Source organism: Acomys russatus, chromosome 28 (genome assembly GCF_903995435.1).
Source record: "Acomys russatus chromosome 28, mAcoRus1.1, whole genome shotgun sequence".
NCBI lineage: Eukaryota > Metazoa > Chordata > Mammalia > Rodentia > Muridae > Acomys > Acomys russatus.
Genome location: NC_067164.1, coordinates 1077583 through 1105180, shown reverse-complemented (window position 1 = coordinate 1105180; position 27598 = coordinate 1077583). Strand labels below are relative to the sequence as shown.

At 45.1% G+C, this 27598-nt stretch overlaps 1 protein-coding gene across 5 annotated transcripts in view; it reads left to right on the top strand.

Annotated features, from left to right (window-relative positions):
* Window positions 1–27598, top strand: part of Fryl (FRY like transcription coactivator) — a 143888-nt gene that overhangs the window by 9770 nt on the left and 106520 nt on the right. For all 5 annotated transcript variants that reach the window (XM_051170788.1, XM_051170785.1, XM_051170784.1 and 2 more), the window contains exons 2-5: window positions 9225–9427; window positions 21183–21236; window positions 24377–24516; window positions 25429–25525. In XM_051170788.1, the coding sequence (XP_051026745.1) occupies window positions 9225–9427; window positions 21183–21236; window positions 24377–24516; window positions 25429–25525 (494 nt within the window). The remainder of the gene's footprint in view (window positions 1–9224; window positions 9428–21182; window positions 21237–24376; window positions 24517–25428; window positions 25526–27598) is intronic.

Below are 27598 nucleotides of genomic sequence, written 5' to 3'. Positions count from 1 at the left end.
CTTACTCTGTAGACCAGGCTGGCCTCAAGCTCACAAGCATCCTCCTGCCTCTGCCTCTGCTTCCCGTGTGCCGGGATAAAGGTGCGCGCCACCACTGCCTGGCCAGCTTTCTCATATCGTTGCACTTACTTATATTACTAATAGCTTCCAGAATGGTGTTGAATGATGATGCAACAATCAGCATCTTTGTTCTGTTTCTGTTTTTATAGAGATCTGTTTTATGCCTCGAAACCTACGTTAGTCAGCTTTTCATTATAGTGACAAAATGCCTGAAACAAGTGCTTATAAAGAGAACGGGTTTGTTATGGTTCCTAGACCATGGTTGGATGAGCCCACTGTCTCTAGGCCTCTGTTAGGGTCACACAGTAAAGCAGAAACCAAAAAAGGAAAAGGGAGTGGCCAGTCAGGGTCCCATAGTTCCCTGTACGATGCTTCTAGTGAAGCCACTGTGCCCTCCCTCTTCAGTAGTCTCCCCCCAGCCCATAACACATTTATCATGTAAGCTGTAGCATTCTGATCGCAACCCCAAAGGTTTATATCTATGTCACAGTGTAAAATTAGTCCAGTCTATCTGGAGGAGCCCCTGCAGCAGTGTTACAGTGTTCCAGCAGCATTGCCCAAAAGTTCAAATTTGAGATCTCCTCTGTGATTGAAGGCAAAATCAACCATAAGCCTCTGGAAAAAAAAAAAAAAAAGAAGAAGAAGAAGGAGGAGGAGGAGGAAAAAGAAAAAGGAAAAAAAATCAGAAGCATGTACTTCTAAGTTACGTGTCTAGGCAGGCACAGAGTGAGCTATTTCAGAAGCCAGAAGTAGGAAAATGGTTAGGAGATGCTGGGCCCAGGCAAGACTAGAACAGCAGAGCAAGCAGTAAGTCCCAAAGCTTCCTGTGGAGGGCCTGGGCCCACGGTGGGGAGTGGTTACCAAGGGTTTGGACAGCTTTGTCCCTCTGGCCTCACTCACTGCCTGTGATTTACCCCTTGGGCAGGTTTTGTGGGTTCTCTGCAGCTTCCTGTTGTAGGCATTGTTCCACACCAGCATCTGTGCCTCCTTGGGCTGTCAAGATTTCACAGTTGGCCCTGCTACGAGCTGGCTGAAGGGACGTAGTGCTCCCTGTGTGACCTCTCAGAAAGTCCTTTTGGGTCTTGGTGTAAGTTGCCACGGGAACTCTGTGACTCCTGTATTCCTCATGGGTGCACACCCAGCATCGTGAGGATGGTGCCCAGTTCTGCTGTCAGTACCAGCTGTACCTGGGTCTGCCCGATCCACAGCCATAGCATCCTTGGAACATTTTACTGCACCTCCATGGAGGGCACACCCACAGCCCCCACCCCCACCCCACCAGCTCTGTTCCAAAAAGCGCTCCGCCCAGGAAAGTCTCTGAAACAAATCTGTATTGCTGGCATTTCTCAGCTTGAGGTGGCAGTGGCCTTGCTGGTTTGGTAGCTACTCCTGAGGCAGCCTTCCCAGGGTCTCAGTGCAAACTCCATGGCTTCTCTGTGTGTTTACTGAGGCTAGCAACTACACCCTGTTTAACTGGTCCATGGCGTGCACTGCTTTTCTGGCCAAACTGTAACTTTCCCAAAGCCTTTCCTGTTGCCTTTTACTTTACTTGAGATCAGGTCTCACTGTGTGGTGCAGGCAGTGAGCTTGCAATCCTCCTCCTGCTTCAACCTTTATCCCAGACCCTTTCCAAGTTCGTGTATTTTTGTTTGTTTGGTTGGTTTTTTTCTTGTTAATACTCATTGAGTCTGTTTAGTGCTGTTCTTACGTGCATGGGTGTGGTGCCAGCCACTGGAGCATGGCAATCCACCAAGAGCCACATCCCTGAAGAAAATGGACTCTCCCTGCTCCTGTAGCCATCACCTGCTAACAGCTCTCAGCTAGCTGTGGGGTCTCATGATCCCCTCCCCCACCCGACCCCTGACCAACATCCAGCATATTTGGTAAATACCACATTATCTCTGGGATTTTAGAATGGTGTCTGAGCCAAGCTTCTTAAGGCCCCATAAGGAGTCAAGAGCATTGTAACTGGGATTCTCCAGCAGAGTAAATAATGGATTAATTCAGGATGTGTCCTTTTCCTTGAGCTCTGGAATATAGAATATTTCTATGGTAGTCTTTAAGTGAAACACATTAAACACATGCCAGAGATGTCTCAGGACTTAGAACCTCTTTTTAATGGGAACAGTTTAGATTGGGATAAATGAGCATTTTCAAAACAGCTGTTCATAGAAGAGGCAAAAGTTTTAATTTTGCTATCCATTGCAATTGAATGGGAAGAAAAATATTGAACTAACTAGTGAGGGACACTGATTTCATTCGCACACAATAGCAGTAGAGTGTAGAAGGATTAGAAGGAATAAGATATAGACATGTGTTCTTAGTGGGGGAGTATGTGAGATTCTGAACATAGACTCTTAAATTTTTTTTTAAAGCCCTGACTTGCCTGGAACTCACGATGTAGACATATCACAGAGATAGATCTGCCTTTCTGCCTTGGTCTTTGTCTGCCTGTCTCAGTCTCAGTCTCTTAATGTTGGGATTAAAGCTGTGCGCCACCATGCTGGCCACATGAACTTTTTATGTTATAAAGATGCCAGTTTTTGACAAGTCAGTGTGTGGAGATGCGTATAATCATGGCAGCGTGAGGGGCAGTGAATTTGGTATGTAGGAATATGTGTGCTATCTAACACTCTATCCCAGAGCTACGGTAACTACGTGCATGGAGTTGACACGGAAGCACATTGTTAGTAAGCAGGAGAAAAGGTTCGAATGCACATTCAAGACTGGATTTAGTCTATGGTGGTAAAGCCAGAGCAAAATTCTCAGTAAACGGACCCAGAAGAACTGGTTGAATCTCGGGAGAGAAAGTCGTATTAGTAGCCAAAGAAACTTTTAGGCAGATGATAGACTAACATGGAATAAATAAATGAGCAAAGGCAGAAAATACAGGTAGCTGTTTATCCATCAAAGTGAGTCTCTTCTCTTTTTAGCCCTTTTTATTGTAAATAAGTTGAAAGATCCAACCAAAAAGCCTGATGTGGTAAACGGTGTCCACGGGGAGCTTAGAGGCGAGGATGTCGGGCAATCGTGTGGTTCCGGAGGAAATAAGTTTAATATTGATGGCAAGTTCTGAGAAACTGGGGCAGGATCTCCGGCTCCAGAGTTTCTCTTTCCATATGACAAGTGACAGTGATTTGTAACTAGCTAGCCAGATGGTGGTGGCGCATGCCTTTAATCCCAGTACTCAGCAGACAGAGGCAGGTGGATCTCTGTGAGGTCAAGGCCAGCCTGGTCTAAGCAAGTTCCAGGACAGCCAGGGCTACACAGAGAAACCCTGCCGAGAGGCGGGGGAGGGGGCCAGGAAGGGAGGGAGGGAGAGAGATTGAGATTTGGAACCATGATCAGTGTTGATGGATGTCATTTTAGGAAGAATCTACCAAATCCTCTTCCCAAAGCGGTTGTCCCATCTTGCACCCGCAATGAATGACAGTTCCCATTTCTGCTTGTTTCACTTTGGCGTTCACCAGTGGTCCTATGGGGAGGCCCGCCATTCAGTGGCCTTGCAGTAAAACTTTGTTGCTGGCAGTTTCCTGAGCACTTACCGGGATGAGCACCTTTTCCTGGGCCATCTGTGTTTTCTCTGAGAAGCGCCTGCTTTTAAGTTCAGCTGTTCGTCTTACTGTTGTGGTTTATGTGTTTTACATACAAATTCTTTATTAGATATTTTTGGGTTTTTAAATTATTATTCCTTGGGGATAGTCTTTTCATTCTCATCATTGATTTTTGCACTGCTAATGGTAATCATTGTTTTTTTTTTTTCTTTCCCCAAATCATAGAACAAGCCTCACCCAAAATCTAGATCAGCTAGATTTTTCTCCTAGCTTCCTGTGTATATAATTTTTGCATTTTATGTTTAGGTCTGTGTGTTCCATTTTCAGTGAGTTTTTATGGAAGGTAAAAGTTCTGTTTAATTTTTTTTTTTCCTTAAACATGTGGGTGTCTAGTTGTTCCAGCTGCATTTGTTGAAAAGCCTTTTCTTCACTGCACCCCCTTTGCTCCCTTGTCAAAGGTCAGTTGGCTGTACGTCTGTGCTCTATTTCTGGTCTGTCTCTTCTGGCCCATTGATCTCTTTGTCTATTCCTTTGCCAATAACACGATGCCTTGATTACCGTAGATTTATAATAAGTCCTGAAGTCAGGCAGTGTCAGCCCCCGGGCTTTCTTCTCCTTCCATATTGTGCTGGCTATTTCTGGGCTATTTCTCTTGTACAAACTTTAGAATCCGTTTACTGGTGTCCATGGAATAACTCTTTGGCCTAGGTTTGCTTTTAAAACTAATTTTGCTTTGGAGTTGTGAAGTCTCTCCTCTCTCTTTGGTTTTTAATAATTGTTTTAAAGCCATTTGCCTTCGTATGCCCGTTCTTTCTTAGGTGTCATCAAAACTTATTGTTAGTATAACAGTAAGTAAATCTGGTGCTATTTCCTACCCCATACACCTATATAAATATGTGTAGTGGATATATCTGAGGCTTATAAGCCTGCATCTATGGGGGGGGGAGAGGGAGAGAGAAAGAGAGAGAGAGAGAGAGAGAGAGAGAGAGAGAGAGAGAGAGAGAGAGAGAGAGAGAGAGAGAGAGAGAGAGAGAGAGAGAGAGAGAGAGAGAGAGAGAGAGAGAGAGAGAACATATGTGCATGAATGTATAAATATGTGCGTAATCCTAAATTAACCGCCTACTTATTTTTGAGAAAGAATCTCTCACTGAACCAGGAACTGGCGGGTAGTGAGCTGCAGGGATCCACCTCTATCTCCCTCCCCCCAGGGATCCACCTGTATTCCCCCTCCCTCCAGGGATCCACCTGTATTTCCCTCACCTCCATAGATCCACCTGTACCCCCCCTCCCCCCAGAGATCCACCTGTATCCCCCTTCCCCCAGGGATCCACCTGTATCCCCCTCCCCACTAGGGATCCATCTGTATTCCCCCTCCCCTCAGGGATCCACCTGTACCCTCTCCCTGCCCCAGGGATCCACTTGTATTCCCCCTCCCACTAGGGATCCATCTGTATTCCCCCCCTCCCCCCAGAGATCCACCTGTATCCCCCTTCCCCCAGAGATCCACCTGTATCCCCCTTCCCCCAGGGATCCACCTGTATCCCCCTCCCCACTAGGGATCCATCTGTATTCCCCTCCCTCAGGGATCCACCTGTACCCTCTCCCTGCCCCAGGGATCCACTTGTATTCCCCCTCCCACTAGGGATCCATCTGTATTCCCCCCCTCCCCCCCAGAGATCCACCTGTATCCCCCTTCCCCCAGGGATCCACCTGTATCCCCCTCCCACCAGGGATCCACCTGTATCCCCCTCCCTCAACACTGGCATCGCAGTTACATGCTACCTGCCTGGTTGTGACCTGGGTGCTGGGGACTGAAGTCTGGTCCTCATGCCTGAGCGACACATCCTTTTCCTGCCGAGCCAGACATGCAAACAACCCTAAATCCCATTGTTCCAGTGAGCCCAGAGGCACACCCAGTCAAGGGCTATGGCTCTTCCTACTTGTCCTTTCCCTTTGACTGAATTTGAATGTATCAGGGGGCAGGTGTTGTATTCACATGACAGCTGTTTTATTGTATATACTCCACCAGCACAAAGCCATAGATAGTGAACTGTATAAAGAAAGCTAGTATTTATTTTTTATTTGGGTTAAGAGAAAGAATAGAAATGCTGAAATATAAAATATTGAAGTCTCGCTTTACCCTAATATAGCTACTCGTGATCAGCAGGGTTATATTTCAAGAGTGTTAACGTGACATTGTACTTTTCTGTTTGAGATCCGATGCCTGGACCACGTTCTTTAGACTTACATTCCGGCATTTTTGCTTTTATTTCCTCATGGGAAGAATTCTATAATCGCATGTAGAGAAATAGTGCTGTTAGGGCCGGAGAGAGGACTCAGTGGTTCAGTTCATCCTGATCTTCCAGAGAATGTGAGTTCAATTCCCAGCACCTACCTTGGGTGGCTCACAACGACCTGCACCTCCAGCTCCAGGGGTCCAACACCCCCTTATGGGCTCCATGAGCACTGACTGCACTCATGTGCACACACACTCACACAGACATACATAATTGAAGTTTTAAATACAAAAAAAGAAAGAAAGAAAGAAAGATTCTCCTATTTGACTTTATAAAAATTTTAATTCAAGCAGTCCAGTGTCACTGAGTGTCCTGGTTAGGGTATCTGTTGATGTGATAAAACGCTGAGGGGGTAGGTTAAACGGTTTATTTGACTGACACTGCCATAGCCCATGGACGGTCCACACCTGGGAGAAGTCAGGGTAGGAAGTCAAGCAGGGCAGGTGTCGGAGGCGGGACTGAGAGGCCGCTGGGAGCTCAGCTTGATCTTGCTCAGCCTGGCCCTCCCAGCCCTTGGACAGACAAAAAAAAAAAAAAAAATTGTTGTTCAGTTCTTATTAGAAAATCAGTAAAAGTGAGTCTTAGTTTGTGCTTACTGGGCTCTTTATTTGTTTATCCTCTATACTTTCTCATCTTCTGTCCTGTTTCCTATTTATTTGTGTTTTGTGGATGGCTTTGAAAGCGGCTAAGCCTCTGATTAATACGCTATGGCTATTTTTCTCTGAGTTTTAATTTGCTTTTGTATATATATTCTTGTTGTTTTAAATCGGACATTGTATTTTGTACATGTTTTCGTGCCATTTGGGATTGTTGGATCATAACACTTCAGCTGCCTGTGCAGCATCCAGTTAACTGGGCTAAAATACAAGTTTTCTTCTAATCCTCTGTTATTGGATGTTTAATGGCCTGAAATTTCAAGAGGAAGCTACTTTCTTCCTTCCCTTTTTTGTAGTAATATATACAACAAGCACACTAAAAGATAAATTGAAATATTGTCTTAGCTTATTTAATTATAAACACTTGGCGGTGCTGACATTTTGGGTTTTCAGGGTTAGAAGTAAAGTTTTTCTTGGAACCTTTCACCTCCTTGACAAGTGTCTTTCACTGCACAACCACAAACCCTTAGAGAGCAGTCGCCCTCAACCTTCCTGATGCTGGGACCCTTCAGTGCGGTTCCTCACAATGTGGTGACCCCCCCCAAACACACACACAACCATAAAATATTGCTGCTTCCTCACTGTGATTTTGTTGCTATTATGAATCATAATGTAAATACTTTTACTTATGATTATTTCCAAAGCAGCAAAGCGAGTCATTTGAGCTGACGCACATCTTTGGCTCTTAAGGGGCCCAAACCAATTTTTAAAAATGGAGGAGCTGTGAGGTTTCCACAGGGACACTTGTTAATAGATTCCCTCCCTAATAATGTTGGATCCCGACACATCGTACACAAGCAGGCCATTGTTTGAAATAATGTGTGCTGTGTTCCAAGGACTGTGAATTTTTTTTTTTTTTTTTTTGTCTTGGGTTGTTTTTATGATACAGTTTTAATTCCAGAATACAAAAATGTATTTTAACCTGATGCTAATAAGAGGTACTTGTTTGCAGGAATCTTTAGATTATTGTTGCAAATTTCTGTATCTTTGCATGTTGCATTTTATAGAGTGGATTTTTTAAGTTATGAGAAGTGCACCCTCCTTACCCCCAACCCTGTAGCCTAGGCTGCATACCATAGCAACAGCTTTCCCTCCCCTGCTGGTCTCGAACTCATGACCCTAAGCCTGAGCCTTTTGAGTACTGGAATTTCAAGCATGCCCAGCTTAGAGTAGGTTTCTCTTTGACCTAAAAATGCAGTATAGGTTTCGAACCGATACATTTTTAAAAACAAATTTGCTGTCCTATCCTGATGCACAGTTATTCAGTGTTTGAGTAACTGTGTTCTGCCCATCTCTTTTCAGGGATGGAGTTAGTTATGTGATGGTCCCTTATACGGAGAAGGCAGGAGCTGAAGAGCAGGTTGACGGGAAGCACAGGCTTTTAGATTCCAAAAGTCTGCGGTACGCTAGGCCAGGAGAAGTCATGCAAGCTGAAGTTAGAATACAGTCTATATTAAGCCTCAGGCTGGGAAGGCGGGTGCGACCGGATGACTTAGAGGTGGCAGTGAGGTAGTCTTGCAGTCTTTCCACCCAGCCTGATGGGACTTACACCTCTTGGCAGACAACAAGCTCATCCCCATCTGAGAAGATGGACCCAGCGCCCTCTGAGCGAGCTCACAAAAGATACTGCAAGTTACTGTTGACTCCTGTATTTTACCTCAGCACCACAAAAATTGGACAAGGCTCAGAGCCTTTTCTTTCAGCATCCTTGTAGCCAAAGCTCCAGCCATCTCACTGGATTTCTCTAGTGGCATCCCTGGGGCCGTATTTGGGTTCCTCAGACTCATCCTCTAGAGAAGCCAGAGAGATTTATAAGGAGAAGTCAGATCCCATCCCTCTCCCCCTTAATGCTCTGCACTAAACATCTTCCTCTCACAGAGTCCTGAAGGGCCCGCTGTGTTCAGAATGGCGACCTCCTCTCATAGTCCGCTCCAATCCTGTGCCCGCCCTTGGCCTTGTTGTTCGTGCGTGCTCAGTCTTGTGGGCTCTGTCCCCAATGTACTCCCCCTTTCATCCTTTAGGCCTGCAGCTAGGTGTAGCTTCTCGGATGAAGGCTTCCTGTGTATGCTCTCCAAGGTAGCATCTTTTGGCCCCTAGTCCCACTCATCTCTTTTATTTCCTTCATTTCTCTGGGCCAGTGGTTCTCAATCTTCCTAACGCTGTGACCCTTTAATACAGTTCCTCAGGTTGTGCTGACCCTAGCCATAAAATTATTTTCATTGCTACTTCATAACTGTGATTTCGCTATTGTTGTTAATCATAATGTAAATCTTTTTGGAGATCGATGTTTGCCAAAGGGGTCATGACACACAGGTTGAGAATCACCACGCTGGACACTCTGACCAGAGTCTAGTAATCCAATAAATATTTGTTGTGCACCTGAAGTGTGCCAGGCACTGTTCTAGGTGCATGGGAATCCATCTAGGCTGAAACAGATGAAACGAGAATGCCTGGTGTTCTGGAAATCACACGAGGAAAGCGGCTGCACTGCAGACATGTTAGGTAGGCACTGGATGGCAAGCATGGACTCAGGATGATACCTGAGATTGGGCGACCCGGGAGAGGTTAGGATACGTTCTCACTGCGGTGGATGGATTAATTCCAGGTCCATAGAGCTGGGTATTAATACAGGGCTCTTTTGTTTCTCTGACTTCTAGCTTCAGCCCCAGCCAGCAAAGTGAATAAGTTCTGTGCTGCTGCTTCCAGCCTCCATCCCACGTTGGGAAGAAAGAACACCATCATGTCAAACATCACGATTGACCCCGATGTCAAGCCTGGTGAATACGTCATCAAGAGCCTCTTTGCAGAATTTGCTGTTCAAGCTGAAAAGAAAATTGAAGTTGTAATGGCTGAACCCTTGGTGAGTAGAGCCATCTATAAATCTTATTTTTTTTTTTAACTTTTGCATTAGCTGGTATAATACGATTTTTTTTTCCAAAGGAAATAATATACTTGAGCACATTAAGGGCTAGGATTGTTGTAAAGTGCTGATCCGGGCAGCAGCAGTGGCTTCGGAATCCACTTTGATAAATTCTTGGAGATTGCTAAGGAAAATGACTGCACAGGTGGAAACCATGTGGCCACATAAATCACAACAGGAAACAGAAGAGAACCCGGACTGTTCTGCATGTTGTCATAAAGGCTGTAGCCAACTTAAACTAGTGAACATTGTATTGTTTTGGTTAATTAATTTTGAGGCAAGGTCTCATGTAATTGGGTTGGCTTTGAATTTGCTATATAATCAGAGATGACCCTGAACCTCTGATCTACTCCCCTTTCAAAGTGCCAGGATTGTAGATAAAGGCTACCATAGCAGACCCACATATTTTTTACACTGAAATTACGTGAGAAATGCTTAGGAAATGTGACTGGAGCCTGTGATGAGGCGAACGAGCAAAAATAAATGTTTAGGTTTGATTCTGCCAACTTATAAATCAGCATCAAGATAAACAGCCTGGTGGCTAGATTCGTGAGGAGAGAACTGTATATAGTTAGGGTGGAATCAACCAGGGCCTAAGAAGTAGAAGAAGAATCTATAGCGCTTGGCATGTATTAGATAGGAGCGGTCCCAGACTCACAGTTCAGAGTTGCCGTTATTTGGGGTGTCAGAAGATGGCAGAGTAAAGGACACAGGAGCCTCCTGAGGCACTCGGGTGAATAAGATCATTTTCACTTCAGTGTATTAAATCGTGCGGAATTGCTTGGTGGTGGCCGGGAATTCTTTTGGAGGTCTCCTAAGGGATGGTAATGAGTGTAAAAGTGGGCATCGTTGCTGGTCAGTGGTGGCACATGTCTTTCATCGCAGCACCCAGAAGGCAGAGGCAGATGGATCTCTTAAGCTCAAGGCCAGCCTGGTCTACAGACTGATTTCCAGGACAGTCAGGACTACGCAGAGAAACATTGTCTCAAACAAGCAAACAAACAAGAGTGATGAGTTTTATTTTTAAAAATGGGCATCATCTATTTCTTATCTCAAAGAACCCTTGAATAGAAACATTATCCCCAAATACGCAGACAGTCTGAGTTAAACAAAACAGGGCTGTTGGGTTTGTGCGTGAGGCAGCGTGGTCTTTAAGAGAACAGTGTTGGCTTCTTGGTACTGGCTTGTTCAGGTAGCTCTGGAGATGCGGATGTACTTTAGGTTGCCCTTTGGGTTTGAAGGGAGGGAACATGCGTCATGTCTCAGGGATGCCGCATGGGCGCCGCAGGGGCTTGGGACCAATGGTAATGGAGATGGAGGCTATAGCTGCGGCTACTCTTTCACTCTGCCCAGCTGGACCAGGGGTAGGTGGTCGCCGCCAGCTGGAGGAATCATTGCTCATCTGAGGCCAAAAGCCTGTGAGTTGTGGAGTGAGGCATAATGCTGGCTTCAAGACCTGTGCGCTTGCTCAGTCTACTGTGTTGCTCAGGACAGGGGAAGCTAATGCCCTAGGGACATGGAAGAAAGCGCCATCACACATGCTCTGAGTTTTCTTAGCTATGAGCCTGATTGCTGAGGTCATTAAGTAGGGGAAGCTACTCCACAAAGTATCAATGAGATAATGTGTTCTGGGGTTCCAAAGTCAGCCAGATGTACATTGCACACCACTTTATTCAACTCAGACCATTCCAGAATTACCTTTTACATATCAGATTAATGCTTTTCTTATACCAGCATACAAACACGTATGTATTTTTTTTTTTTTAACATGTGCATCAGATAAGTTGTTTCCTTTTTTTTGTTTTTTTTCGAGGCAGGGTTTCAGTATGTAACTTTGGCTATCCTGGAACTCACTATGTAGACCAGCCTGGCCTCAAACTCAGAGATCCACCTGCTTTTGCCTCCCAAGTGCTAAGATTAAAGGCATGCACCACTACTCCTGGTTTAGAGTTCTGTTTTGAGACATAAAGATTATAAGACTTTACTGATATAATTAACAACCATAAGTTTTAATTATAAATATGCTGAATCTACAAAATGTTAATTTTTCTTTTCAGTGCTCTTTCAATGGTACAATGAATAGCCATGGGAGCCATCTTGAACAGCACATAGTTAAGAAAAGGAAAAAAAAAATTTTACAAGACATTTCAAAGAGAAATCTAGTGTATTGAATACCCAGGGCCTATCTATCCACAGCTGCAGTTTTCTTCTTGCACCACATACTTAAAAACATTACCTGTTTTATAAAACTCTTGGCAACAGTTTCACACATGTGGTCCTGTGGAGTCTCAAATAGTCCATACTCTTGGAAGAAGTTTAATTTTGAAATTCTTCAAACGAGAGGATTAGCAATATGACCAAGTCTCTAAATTCACTTCACGCCCCCACTTAGTCGGTAAAACCAGTGTCGTCACTGAGGTCTTGTCCCAGGTCAGACTCAGTGCCGGAGCGCGCAACCTCGCACAGCAGGTCACCATGGTGTTGCTTTCCATGTGCTCACTTTGCTTTCTGCAACACACGTGTCATCACCATCCTGCTCTGGGGCCGTCACTGAGGATCTGTAAGTCCAGGTTCTGGTCAAGTATGCAGCCTTTTGTACGTTGTACCCTTTCTGAACTTCCCCCTCTGCTCCCGCTAACACAGTGGCCCTACACCAAGATAAATGTTTTACTATAACATGTTGTCTATATAGTGATTTGTACATACTATGGGTCAATATGTATTTATACACCAGTACACACACACATATGAATATTCATGAATAAATAAACACGTACATGGCTATGTTGTATCCTGGCTGGTTCTGTGTCTTCTCTGGTGCCTGCAGTTTCACACACGTTTTCATTCTACGTTGAGTTTAGCCCTAAGAGGCGCAGCTGTGTCTCAGAAAATGTGGTGCCACTGTTCAAGGCAGAGCGTCTGAGAGTCGTCCTGGAGAGAGTGGGCAGAGTCCTGGAGAGCATGGGCGTGGCCCAGAAGTGCATGGGCGGGGCCTAGGAGAGCATGGGCGGAGTCCTGGAGAGAGTGGGCGGAGCCCATAACAGACTTCTTAAGATTAGATCATAAAAGTCGACTCGACAGTCCGTTATGAGGGCAGGAGTGATGGCTCAACAGTTAGGGGCACTAGCTGCACTTCAGATGACCTGGTTTGGTTCCCTGCACCCACATGATGGCTCACAACCATCTGTAACTCCAGTTCCAGAGAATCTGACACTCTCTCCTGGCCTCTGCCAGTACTACGTACACATGTGGGATGTACAGACATACATGCAGGCAGAACACTTTTACGTATAAGATAAAAACACATCTTTAAAAAAAAATTCCATTGCAACATGGATTTTGCTTTCCCCTCAGCACGCTTTGAAAGAAGAGGCGTTCTTGCTTACTCCCTGACACACCACGAATACCCCCCTGGTCGTCACCGTAGCTTAAAGAGTTGTTCTCCATGGCACTCCCATATGACAAAGCAGTTCCTCCTTATCTAGGTCAGAACGCAGTCAGCCCAGTTTTTACTTCTATCCGAGTCTAGATAGATTGGAAATTCATAGCATCAAGGCAACGAAGGCACGTAGACCCTGATCCCATGACAGTGTTAGGAGATAGCTTCGTGTGCTCTCTTTGCAATTTCATCTGTCTGGAAGCTTACTCTCTACCTTCTGAGGTAGTAAGCAGCCACCCACACCCTGGGTTCCTAAGGGGCAGCTCTCAGGGCAGGTCACGTGGACGACTCTGGCCCGGCTCACGGTCAGTCTCCCGATGGTAGGGCTGCGAGGTGCTGCAAGGACTCAACCTGGCAGTGAAATGGTAGAAGCAGCCTCTTCATCCCCGTGTCAGGAACGAAAGTGAAGGACAGCTACAGAGGCCGCTGAAGACTAGCTGAGCTTGATTTTCTGCCTCTAATTTCATTTTCACTTTAGGAGGGAGGTTCGGGAAGAGCAGGCAGTTGATTGGCATGGCTGTCCACATGCTAGGCAGCCCAGTGATTTCTGCTAAGGGAGGATGGATCGATCTTGACTAACGACCCAGGCCTTTCCAAGCTTACCCATTAATTGGGTCCATTGCCAGTGACTAGAAAGAAGATGGAAAAAGGGATGCTGGCTAGTCATCTGCTGATTCAGATTTTTTGTGTTTTGTTTTAGGCCCTGCATTTCAAAAGTACTCAAATTTACATTGTTGGTTGTGAATATTAAACATACGTGCAATTTTATGTTTGGTTTGTTGCACTGTGTCTTTAGGTTGGTTTCTACCTTCTGCTGCCGTGTTTTCCAAAACAATTTTTTAAAATTGTTCAATTTTTTATTCAATTTTTATGTGCACGTGTAGTTTGCCTGCATGTATGCATGTGTACTGTGAGTGCCATAAGAGGGTGTCAGATCCTTGAACTGGAGTTATGGATGGGTGTAAGCCACCATGCATGCTCTGCGAGCTGCACCTGGGTCCTCTGCTAAAGCAGCCGGTGCTCTTAGCTGCTAAGCCACCTCGGCCAGCCCCGCCATGTTTACTTTTAGCATGCTCTTTTTAAGAACAAGGCTGTAAACTGCTTACTGTAGGCACAGACCACATGGGCCACAATCTTCCTGTGTAATCCCTGGCCTGGGCCACGTCAGCTCTTTCTCTGGAAACCATTCAGGGTCTCTTAAGAAGACCTGCAGACTCCTGGATGGGACAATCTGGGTTTTGGATAGTGTCTTAGTCGCTGTTCTGTGGCTGACATGTGAAGCCCACAGCAGCTCCTATAAAGGAAGGCGTTACTTGGGAGCTTGCTTAAAGTTTCAGAGCCTTCATCCATTCTCTCTCATGGTGAGGGTCATGACGCAGACATGGCACGCACGGTGCTAGAGCACCTGAAAACTACAGCCTAATCTTTAGGTAGAAGGAGGAAGTGGGGCAGTGGTGGTGAGGGCTTTTGAACCCTTAAAGCCCACCCTCAGTGACACACTTCCTCCAACACTGCCACACCACCTGTCCCAGCCCTGTGACTAAGCCAGCAGATAGATGAGCCTATGGCTTCATTCCTATTCAACCCCACAGCTAGCATGGTGGTGGTGGGGCGGGGGGGTTGCTGTACTTAACTTCCCTGTCTTTGGAATGAGACTGCATCTTCAGTTGTATTTGGAAGGACCTGATGCCCTCTTCTGACTTACGTGGGCACCAGGCATGTGCGGTGCACAGACATAAGTGAGGTCAAAACCTTCAGTTGGGACTCCTCTGTTTTTCCCTTTGCTAAGGGTGGGTAGAGGGATTGGAAGAAGAGTCTAAAGTTCTTCCAGACTTCTTCAAAACAACTAAGTGCTCAACCGGCCCTCACCCCAGCCCCCACTGAGACAAGGTCTCAAGCATCCAAGATCAAAGCTGGCTTTGAACTCCCTATGTAGACAGCAGTGGCCTTGATCTTCTGGTCTCCTGCCTCTACTTTTAAAGCGAAAGGATTCAAGTATGCATTGCCTGGTTTACATGGGTTTGGAACCGAATCCAGGGTGCTGTGCTTGGTAGGCCAGCGCTAAACTTCAGCCAGCCCTCTTTAGTTTTGTCTCCCTTGTAGTGGTCTGTCCCTTCAGAACACCCGGTGTGCCGAGTTCTGAGCCTTTCAGAAGTCTCAGAACACCAACAGGCTACCTTTCCTTCACTTCCTGCCCAGCAGGCTTCCCTGTGGCTTTGCTCAAATGACATTCTCTCCTCAGTCTGTTCTGTCTGAGGTGTCAGTCCCGCTTCACCCCCTGTCCTTGTCCATTCCCTGTAGATTCCTGCTGCTCTCTCTGTGTCAGCTGCAGGAGGAAGGTGGGGATCTTTTTCCATTTTGTTGGATGGGTGACGAGTGATCCCAAGCAGGCACATAAACCTGGAATCATTGTCACCCAGTGACACTTTTACTTTCTCTTTCTTTCTCTTTCTAGCTTTGGCTTGAATTCCTATGAAGGTTATTTCTGGTATTGTCTTAGTGGTTAAGAAGCAAGCTAGACTGTGAAGGGTTATGAGTCTTAGAATCATTATTAATTTTTATATTAAGGAAAATGAGAGAAGCTGGGGGAAGGCTCTGTGGTTAAGAGCACTTCAGTTCCCAGCACCTACATGGTGACCCACAGCCATCTGCAACTACAGTTCCAAGGGATCTGATGCCCTCTTCTGACTTATGCGCATTTGCAGTGCACAAACATGAGGTCAGAACATTCATACACATAAAATAAAAAGAAATAATTTTTTTAAATCATGAAAAAGTAGAAAAAAAAAAAAGGGAAAGTATGAATTTTGTTTTTTAAGACAGTATCTCATGGAGCCCGGACTGACATGTCTTGAATCTATTATGTAGCTGAGCGTGACCTTGAACTCCTGATCCTCCTGTCTTCCGTCTCTCTCTTGCTGTGCCTACTACATGAAAGAAACCTTAGCACAGGTCTTTATGAATAGACTTAGAGATCGGTGCTCTCAGGGGTCTCATATCCTATCTGCCACATGTAAAAGGATGATATTTTACAACTGTGGTGAATAGACTTGTTTTATTTTGATAAGAATTAGACACACACACACACATAGAATTAGGAAACTTGAGGGCTACTGGAAAATCTTCATACATTTATGTTTTCTAAGTTCAGTCTACCCTCAGCAGATTGGATGGGTAGACCCTCTCTCCTCAGCCCATTGACTGAAATGTCCTTCACCAGCATACCCGGAAATGATGCTTTGTCTCAGCTGCCTTGGCATTTTTTTTTTTTTTTAAATCAGGTCAAGTTAGCACTCACAGTAACATCACAATTAGATATTATTAAGTCTTCATGGTGTTCTCAATAATTGCCTCAGTTTGTACTTACATACTGGTACAATTCTTTAGTTAATGTGCTTCCTCCAACTCCATCTGTCCGTCTGTCTGTCTGTATCCCCACCCCCCTTTACCCACTCCCATGCCTCTGTCTGCTAGCCTAGGCCTAGTCCTGGAAGCTTCTAGCCTCTGTACAATCTAACCTAGGCCTAGGATGTTTTCAGCCTCTGAGACTTGCTGCTTACTAAGCTCACCCTTACTTGTTCCTTCTGAGCTCTGGGCTGGCTGGTTCAACTCAGCTGTTCTGGCTCAAACGCCCCTCCCAGCTGACTGATTCAATCTGGCTGCTGAATTGCTCTGCTTGGCCTCTAACTCCAGGAATATGCTTTAACCTCTTGGCTCTTTCTCACTCTGCCTCACCTGAGTTTGCTTCACCTGAGTTGGTCTTCACCTGAGTTTGCTCTCCTAGTAAAACTGCCTCCCCGCCCCCTTCTCATGAGAGTTGGGCATATCCTGTTCTGTCAAATCTTTCTCTGATTCATCACTTTTTTCTGTCACTCAGTTAGACATCACTTTCAAACATGGGTGCTTTCTTCTACAAACTAATTTTACCTTCATTTGGGATTAAAGGTGTGCACCACCATGCCTGGACCTAAGCTTTTCTTTACCTGAAACTTGCTCTATACCAGGCTGGCCTTGAACTTGGATCTGCTTGCCGCTGTCTCGTGGATTATAGGCGTTGTTTAGATTCGAGCTGGATCACACTGACCCAGAAGGTCTTTGGATGTGATCTCTTGCCAGAGCAGCCATGTTCCGAGTTAAAATTCCTCTACATGTTCACACATGTACATATGTATCTTGGTCACACTTCCCATTGACCATTTGTTCTCCTCTACATGTTCACACATGTACATATGTATCTTGGTCACACTCCTCATTGCCCATCCGTTCCCCTCTGCATGTTCACACATGTACACATGTATCTTGGTCACACTCCCCATTGCCCATCCGTTCTCCTCTACATGTTCACACATGTACACATGTATCTTGGTCACACTCCTCATTGCCATCCGTTCCCCTCTACAGTTCACGCATGTACACATGTATCTTGGTCACACTCCTCATTGCCATCCGTTCTCCTCTACATGTTCACGCATGTACACATGTATCTGGTCACACTCCCATTGCCCATCCGTTCCCCTCTGCATGTTCACACATGTACACATGTATCTTGGTCACCACTCCCCATTGCCCATCCGTCCCCTCTGCATGTTCACACATGTACACATGTATCTTGGTCACACTCCCCATTGCCCATCCGTTCCCCTCTACATGTTCACGCATGTACACATGTATCTTGGTCACACTCCCATTGCCCATCCGTTCCCCTCTACATGTTCACACATGTACACATGTATCTTGGTCACACTCCCCATTGCCCATCCGTTCCCCTCTACATGTTCACACATGTACACATGTATCTTGGTCACACTCCTCATTGCCCATCCGTTCCCCTCTACATGTTCACACATGTACACATGTATCTTGGTCACACTCCTCATTGCCCATCCGTTCCCCTCTACATGTTCACACATGTACACATGTATCTTGGTCACACTCCTCATTGCCCATTTGTTCTCCTCTGCATGTTCACACATGTACACATGTATCTTGGTCACACTCCTCATTGCCCATCCGTTCCCCTCTGCATGTTCACACATGTACACATGTATCTTGGTCACACTCCTCATTGCCCATCCGTTCCCCTCTACATGTTCACACATGTACACATGTATCTTGGTCACACTCCTCATTGCCCATCCGTTCCCCTCTACATGTTCACACATGTACACATGTATCTTGGTCACACTCCTCATTGCCCATCCGTTCCCCTCTACATGTTCACACATGTACACATGTATCTTGGTCACACTCCTCATTGCCCATCCGTTCCCCTCTACATGTTCACACATGTACACATGTATCTTGGTCACACTCCTCATTGCCCATCCGTTCCCCTCTACATGTTCACACATGTACACATGTATCTTGGTCACACTCCTCATTGCCTATTTATTCCCCTCTCTGCAGCTGTCTTCTTCCAAACTAGCCTCTCCTTTACTTTCAATTTTTGTTTTTAATTTTTTTTTTTTTTAATGACCCAGTGAGTTTCATTAGAGTTGCTTACAGGAGTGTGGACACTTGATCAGAGTCTACACCACAGAAGAAAATGAGTCCCTCTCATCAACTATGGGATCCTGGGGCAGGAGGTGTTCACAGACATGGCGGCGCATTTTGTTTTCTTTTGGGGGTGCTGGACACCCCAGGGAGTTATATCCCCAGCCTCAGTGTAATGCCTTTTGATGGATGATATTAGCTCTTATACACTGAAGACATAAGTCTAAATACATAAAACAAACATGACTAGAATCAAGAAAATTGTTTCTCAGGTAGAAAAGTCCTATCTAAGTAATTCAGATCAAATACACTACACATTAAGGCATCCCCCCCCCCTTTTTTTTTTGTTTGCTTGGCAATCACATGTATCTCCATTTATTAAATTCTTCTAATTGATTGGAGGTTTTTTGTTTTTATTCTTTTTAAGATATATTTTATTAATTTATTCATATTACATCTCAGTTGTTATCCCATCCCTTGTATCCTCCCATTCCTCCCTCCCTCCCATTTTCCCCTTACTCTCCTTGTTTTTGTTCTTAAACAGCAGAATAAGCTGTGGGCTTCATTCGTTTTAGTTTACTTACCCTTTTTTAACCTCTTGCTTCTCATTGTGGCTGTGCAGTATTCTGAAGCTATCGCTTACATTCTAAGAGTCTGGAACCTTTGCTGGACCTCACAGCCAGAGTTAATAATACACTATGGGGTCACTTAAGACTTAAGACTGCCGTCCTACTGTATACTCAGCCTGTTTGTTTAACCTGCCTTGGAGTTTCCGTGTAAGCATCTTTTACACTCTAATCTTAATCTTAAATTACACCCTAAGCTATAATCTTACATTTTGTACTCGTCTGTGCCCCTCACCCAAAGCAATACGTGTGTGTTCTGATAATAATTTGCTGGAAACAGCAACTAGGCAAAACAAAAAAACCAAAAAATAGCCTTATAAATGAATATCCAGCAGAAATATTTAACTCAACATACAGCTATTGCATGATAAACAAGGATGCTTATGGCCCTGTTTGTTATTCCTGCCAACTGGGGTCAGTTGGAGCCAGTGCCTTGTAAGACTCAGACTTCTGTAACGTGTCCCTCATCCCTCCCTCACGTGATGCTTTCTGCTGTGTTCAATAAATACAGAGCGAAGGCCTTTGTTAGGAACGCTCACAGTCACACCCCGCTCCAACAGCACACAGACACACAGGGACAAACAGAGTCACAAGGCAGCCTCCAGCCAGGCACAGATTCAGACGCATACAACAGGCGGAAGATGGAAGACCCAGGGAAAGTGGAGAATTCAGCGTGAGCCCTCCGGTGGTCAGGTGTCACCAAGGCGGAGCGCTTTGATTTCTCCAGTATGATATCGATGCGTTATTGGTGAATGAGTTTATTAATGTGTCCAGTAATATGTGCAATTGTCAAATACAGACAATGTAACAAATCCTACACATCTTTCATTTCATTGACACGTGTCTGTGTAGAGGCATGTACATGTGAGTGCAGGTGTTCACAGAGGCCAGAGACACACCTGGTGGGAGAGTGTGTGGAGGCATGTACGTGTGAGTGAAGGTATTCACGGAGGCCAGAGACATGCCTGGTGGGAGGGTCACAGGAGGTTAAGTCATCTGTGATTCCCACACCTCTGGGGGACCCCACACCTCTGGCCTCTGTGGGCAGGCACCTGCACTCACTTGTGTATACACACAATTTAAAATAATATAAATCTGTTTTTAAAAAAAGAGGTCATGTACAAAATGACTTCCTCCATCAGTCCTCCTTGAACAGGGACTGTACACTGAGAACTGCTTTGAGCAGGGTCTGTACATCTAAGTAATGTTTGAGGTGGGGGCGAGGAATGAACTCATTTTTCTAGTGCAGTGGGCCCAGGCACTCTAACAATTTCTCCTCTAAACAATTTCAGTGCATAGAAAGAACTGGATAGATCCCCACCCCACCTTAAACTAGCTGACTTCTGAAAACAGCACTTAATATTATGTTTATTCATTTATGTATATATATAAATCTTTTGTTTTTATTTTCAAATGAGAAAAGCAAAGCTCAGAGATCTCAAGCCCTCCAGCCGGCTCCCAGATCTAGCTACACGCCCTCACAGACCAGGCCAGGCCACCTCACTAGATGAGGATGCTATTTATAAACACTTGTGTTCCCCACCCCACGCCTCTGAGACAGGGCCTCCCTTTGTGCCCCGTAACCACACTGGCCTGCAGCTTACTATGTAGTCCAAATCGGCCCCAAACTCCCTCCTGCTCCAGCTTCCCCAATGGTGGAGTACAGGCTGCCTCACCTGCCAAGTGATCTTTTCTCTTCCTTGCTGCCTCCATATACGTCCTTGTCTCTGTCTCTGTCTGTCTCTCTCTTTCTCGTACTGGCAGCCAGGCTCTCACACTTAGTCATTCTACCATCGCACTGGACCCCTAACCTAGCCCACACTGGTTCAATAGACGAACAAACTAATGAAAACGTAATGGTGAACATTTGAACTTGAATTCAAACAGGTCCTTTGTTGAATTTTAATTTCTTAACCTGAGAATCATCGTCAACAGAGCCACTTTATTTAGAGAGTGGCCATGATGTCCCTTGCTTGGGAGTAGTTTGAACCCCACGCTGTGGTGAAGCTGAGGTGGAGGTTTCCCTTTCTTTAAAGCAACCTGTTAAGACATGGCACAGAAGTAAAAGGAGCTGCTGGCCACACGGTGGTCGTCTAATGCCTTCTATCTAAGCTGTATGTATTTATTATTATTACAGGAGAAGCTGCTATCCAGATCTCTTCAGAGGGGTGAAGATCTGCAGTTTGACCAGGTATCATCATTTGGGGGGAAGAGTCTTTCTTCGAAGAACTACATCTGTCCTAATAATCCAGTTGGCGCATGCCCACCATCGAGAAAGTCCTCCATCTTGTGCAGTGCTCCTGTTTATTCCTGTTTGGGGGCGGGGGGGTGGACTCTGTGCAGCAGGACAAGGAGCCGGCGTGGCTTTAGTTCACTTAGCACTTTAAGACTTCACGTCTTTAACATGCCTCTGCATGTTTTCCCAGGAAGCTCACTAAATCCTTCTACCTCCTCTTGCTCCAAGTGTGTTTCTACAGTTTATTTATTCATGTGTTTGAGGCGGGGTCTCACTGTGTAAGTCAGACTGGCCTTATGCTCTCTGAAATGCACCTGTCCCCGCTTTCCAAATGCTGGAATAAGAGACGAGCCCCACCACTCCTAGCCCTAGGATCTAGAATTCTTACATTATGTTATCATACCTTTTAAACATAACAATTTAACATTACCTTTTAACCTTTAGCATATTTTCACCTGTTGTGGTTCTTGGAAACCTGTATATGGAATTCCAATATCTAAAGTCTGTTCATTTTTTAAAATTTTTTCCCTCTGCTGAAATTAAATGTTGACTCACACACCCTTGTATCATTATCATTTTTTTTTAACATGTTGATTATTTAAAATAACATTCTGGTGTAACTAGCATTCACAGGCCTGTTTAGTTACAATACTGTCTCTATTGGTGCATTGGTGTTATACTGGTGAGCACGGCTGCCTTCCGAAATACTGTGCCTAGGAAAAGGAAGTGAATATGCTTACATTAGATTAGCTGAGCAGATAAAGCTGACAGCTTGGAACTACTGGCTGAGCCTCACCAGGAGCCTGTGCTGCTGGATCCGACTATAGTTTTTAAAATCTTCATCACCAAGAAAGGGTTCTACCATAGAGCACTGGCATTTACAGCCTGCTCTCTGGGAACCAGCGCTCTGCATGCACTGAGTGAATAGATACTGGTCTACAATGAAACCACAGGCTGGAAGGTAACGCTGGTTACTCGGTCCTTTTCAAGGCTTACGTCACTGCAGGAGTAAAGAAACCATTAGCGTCTGGCTCCGTCAGTGAGTGTGTAATCAGGGTTTGAACTCTGACTCAACACCATTTTTAGGAAATTTTCTGACATTTAAAAAAAAAAAAAAATGTAAATGGTCACTTAAAATTACAAATAAAGCCGGGCATGGTGGCTCGCGTCTTTGATCCCAGCACTCGGGAAGGCAGAGGCAGGTGGATTGCTATGAGTTCCAAGCCGGCCTGGTTGGTCTACAGATCGAATCCAGGACAGCCAAGGCTACACAGAGAAACCCTGTCTTGAAAAGAAAAGAAATCAAAACCTGAAAATATGTGCTAGACGGTTGGCTCGCTGAAAGATGCAGCGTGTGGTATGAACTGTTTAACGCGCTCAGCAGAGCAGACAGTGTTTCGTTCTTCTTTCTTAGATTCTAAATGAAGTTTTGTTTGAGGCACACTACTCATTTTAGTAAAATGTAATTTTAAAAACACATTGAACAATAGAATTAAGATCTTATTTTGACAGTAATTTCCAGTATTACAAAGCATGTCCAATTACAGTAATGTATAATGAATGGCGGCTAAAGCAAGTCAGGGAACTCAAAGAAGCCTACAGGGCCTAAATAGTGAAAAAGAGCCCGGGGAATTCAATAAGCCATGCCATGTTCTTATCGTTTTCTGGATAAAGTTTATTTTGAGGTTTATAAAGATCATGAAACACCAGGGGATTAATTTGATGTCTAGAGACATCAATTTATCTTCATTAAAAGACACTTTCTGTGCGCACAGAGATGAGCAAGCCCCTGACTATTCTACAGGCTGCATGTTTTAGATAAGGCGACAGAATTCCATGGAGCATCTACTATACACTGTTTTAAAATGCTAATTTTAGAAGCAGTGGGTTGAATCAGGTGTAAAAATACCCTGGAAAAGAGGACTTTTTCTTGGAGTTCCTGATGAGACACAGCCATGGCGCCTAGGAACGTTGGGTTTATTCCAGAAAGGTGATATCTCAAGGTTTATCTCATGTTTGGTGATAGTCACTTTCTGTTGCTGTGACAAAGTACCCAAGGTATTTAACTCGGATGGAAGAAAGGTTTACTGTGGCTCCTGGAATCAGAGGTTGCGGTCTGTGGTCACTTGATCCTGTTACATCCTGCCTGTGGAGGTGCAGTATATTCTGGTAGTAGCTTGAGATGGCTAAGAAGTAAAGAGAGAAACAGCAAGGGGTAGGCTCCCAGCATTCCCTTCAAGGGACTACCCCCGGCAGTCCACTTCCTGCCAGGAGCCTCGACCTCTTAAAAGCACCACAGTTTCCAATGCCAGCACCAGCTGAACACTAACCCTTTGACATGTGAGCCACCAGGGGCATTGCAGATGCAAACCAATGTGTTCAGACAGCATCAAGGACACAGCACGTTTCATCTGTTTGCCACTCTACACATCATCATGTCATCCATTTATGTGTCACTAGAAGTTTGTCTTCAGTGTGGCTCTACCATGTTATTTTGTGGATATCAGAGTAATTATGGTTCCTCTGTGTCATAGCCTTTCCCACCAGCTTCACATAATGCAGTCTTCTCTGTGTTTTGAACTTCATCACTCAGAAACTGGCAACATTTTGGAGTCTTATTTATATAAGCATTGACTGCTGACAGGGCAAGAGCAAGAACGGTTTGAACAAGGCGTGTGTAGAATATTTGTGAGAAAAACAAACAAACAAAAAACCAGTGGTTCACCTGTGTACCTCACTGCTCTCCAGAAGTATCCATGAGTCCAATCAGGGATGTGGTGTACACACACACACACACACACACACACACACACACACACACACACACACACACCACAAGTAGCATGTGAGTGCCAGTGATCACAAGCTACTATGCTAAACTGGTTGGTTTGGGATACAGTTTAATCATTACTAAGTCTTAGGCTGATTTTTATTTCATTGCATAGCTAAAGCCTTGGCCCATCTTTTAGCTCTAAGACACGCATTATTTCATTTAAGTTGCTGTCTCTGTGCATTTCCATGAGGTGGCTCATAGAGTTGGGAGGTTTCCGCCGCCGCTGTCTTCTGTAATTACATTGGCTCTTCTTGCCTTTCAGCTGATCAGCTCCATGAGCTCAGTGGCCGAGCACTGTCTCCCCTCCTTACTCCGAACCTTGTTTGACTGGTACCGGCGCCAGAACGGAACTGACGATGAATCTTACGAGTACAGGCCTAGGTCTAGCACAAAGTCTAAGGGGTAAGTGGCCTGTTTAACTCTGTCTTACCTGGGTGTGAGACACCCGCAGTGGAGAGACTGATGGTGCTGTCAAGCCGAGATTGTGTCATTTGGCTAGGAACACGGCAGACTGAGTTTATACCCATGGGCAATGGTGAGAATGAGGGAGAATCCATGCTTAAACTTTAATAATCTTTATCAGTTGTAGGTTTGGGGTGTCCGTCACCAGGATAGCTAGACAGAAAAAAATCTTAGGAGAGCCATCCCAGAATTCAGTGTGAGGCTTACAAGGACAGTCGGAGATAACTCAGTGGTCCAGACTCAAGGGAAGGCCCAGCTGGCGTGTTCGTGAAAGGAAGTACAGCAATGCAGGAAGAACTAAAGTATTGGTACCTGAAGAGCTGCTCTGCTCCTTCCAAGTTCTGGAAGGGATTTTGGGTTACGTAGAACATCTGCATTCAAGCGATTACTTGTGCCTTAGGACTGTGCTTTGTTTCGTCACATGTAAAGTTCCACCTTAGATGCATGAGAAAGTTACCCACATTGCGTTTTTATCTAGAAAAGTTAGTGCTTTAGTTTAATTCATAACAAAAAATAAAAATAAAAAGACACCAATGAACTATGAAGCTATGCTAGATTTTCTGGGTGAAAATTGCAGTGTTTCCCTTCCTTTTAAGATGAGGCTTATTTCTAGTTGATAGAACAGTGAAACATGTATGAATGACCAGTGTCTGATAGAACATGCCTTGCATGCAATGGGATACTGAAACACACACACACACACGCACACACACACACTCACACACTCACTCACGCTCACAGGTACTTGTGCTAAGGAGGAACACAATAAACAGCACAAAACAGCCACTATACAGTAGCCACTTTGAAACTTGGGAGTCTCAACGCGATCCTCACTTTGGGTTCTTGTTTCAGAGATGAGCAGCACCGAGAGAGAGATTACCTTCTAGAACGACGGGACTTAGCTGTGGACTTCATCTTTTGTTTAGTTTTGGTTGAAGTTCTAAAGCAGGTTAGTGCCTGAGTTCTCCCCACCCCCACACACACCCCACCCCCGTGTCCTACGCCTTCCTGTTTCTGGCTCTGCATTGAGGCTGTTATCTCAGATTCTGGCCCACACAGTAACTAGATCATTGAACATAATCACAGGTGTTTCTGCTGCCTTGGGCTTGCCTGCTCTGTCCCTGTTTTTTCTACCTTCAAATGATGCAGAATCATGTTAGCAAGAATGGAGTGAGTGGAATTCATGTTAAGTCGGGACTTTTAGCTGTGAATACTGCCTGTCATTTGCTACTGTGTCCCTTCTCCTCCCCCACCCCCCACTTAGTCTCCATGAGGTGCAAGTAAAGATATAAAAACTGTCAGACATGTCATTTATTGAAAATTAATAAATATGTGCATACAAATACTTGTATGGACATGGACTTGAAGGCTGTCTTCTTTTGTTTTTAAGTTTGCAGTCTTTAAGACATTATGTATTGCTAAAGGAGCAATCCTCATATTTCTAGCCATAGACTTGTGGTTAGGGAGAAAATTAAAAAGTTTAAAAAAGAAAATACATTTTCCTTCTGATGTGTTTTGATAGGGGTTTCATTTTGGTTACCTAGGATGACGCGTAAAGGAATAGCAAATGTCAAATCTAAAAGTAATTTGCTGCCTACACTGATTTAGTTAACATAGCATCTACTTGGATTATAGGATCATGTGTACGTTGTATTTGTTTTTACAACATATGTGAACAGGCAGTTATTTGCAAATAAAAAACATAACAAATATGCAAGAAGAGATAAATGAGTTAAACAAAAGTCAAAGTCACCTTAGCATATACATTTTGTAAAGCTTTTGTTGTTGGTGGCGGTGGATTTTTAGTACATCCGGGAATCAGATTTCCTCTGTGACTTGTGCTAACAGGCCAGATTTGGTTCCTCTGATCTCTGAGTGCAGCCAGGATGCCAAGATGTTAAAAGCCCAAAGTAAGTAGGGCAGGAGAATTATGGGAAGAAAGGGCCCTGGCCACTGGTGAACTAGACTGTACCCCGTGGCTCACTTCCGTGCTGACTTCTATGGTCCTGTGACACGTGTGCACTGTTTCTGTGCTCTATGGTGCACCTTTGGAAGAACCCAGAGCTCAGGAGTCAGGCGTCAGAGCTTCAGCCCACTCACAGCAAGTAACCTGTGTGTAGGGGTGCCCTCCCCTGCCTGCAGCCCGCAGCCCGCAGCCCGCAGCCTGCCGTCTCCTCTCAGCCTATGCAGTTCACACAGCTCTCCTAACCCAGGACAGCATCAGCACCAGGAAGCACAGGCCTTGTAGAAGTTTTTCTAGTTGGCTCATTTTTCAAGATCCTCCCCCCACCCACCCCCTTGCCCCACCCCCCACAAGGCCTTGCTGACTCATCACTCGCAGGGACTCAGGTGGGAGACAACAATGTGCTGCCACTGATAATGACCCAGTTTCTGTTGCCACATTGTCCCTCCCTGCAGTGCCCTTCCCTCATCCTTGACTATCTCCTCATACCAGAGTTCAGATATGCTCAGCCAGAGGAACATGAGCCCCTGAGGGCGTAGGTACCCTTCTTCTAAAACTCTTTGTAGGAATCCTTCTTCACAAAAACACAGCGCTGTTTCTGTTTCTTACAGTAGTTTCCCTAAATGTATAGAAAATGAAATAAAAATCAGTAGAGGTTTCTAAAATACCGTGACTAGTCCGATTTTCTTGTGTCAAAGTGGTGTAGAGCTTCGTAGATGTCCGGGCAGTTGACGTACTGTGTGTTGAACACACTAGGACCTTTGCTTCTGTCATGCTCAGTAGACCCACGTTGGGTTGCAGTTGGGCTGTGCTGCAGCAGGCAGATGTCCATGGAGCCCGAGGGTATCCATGCACTGGGCTCAGTGGTGAAAAGGGGCAGCTACTGGCAGCACTTAGCCCTGACTTTCTGCAAATCATCTGTCCCCAGGTAGCAGTCACGTGCTCCCTACCACCGTGTTTTGAACTCTTTCTCATGCATGAAGGATTCTGTAGTCATTGAGCCCACTGAGGTGGCCAAGGCACATACTCATCTCCCAGCTGTCTGTCTTGCTTGCCGGG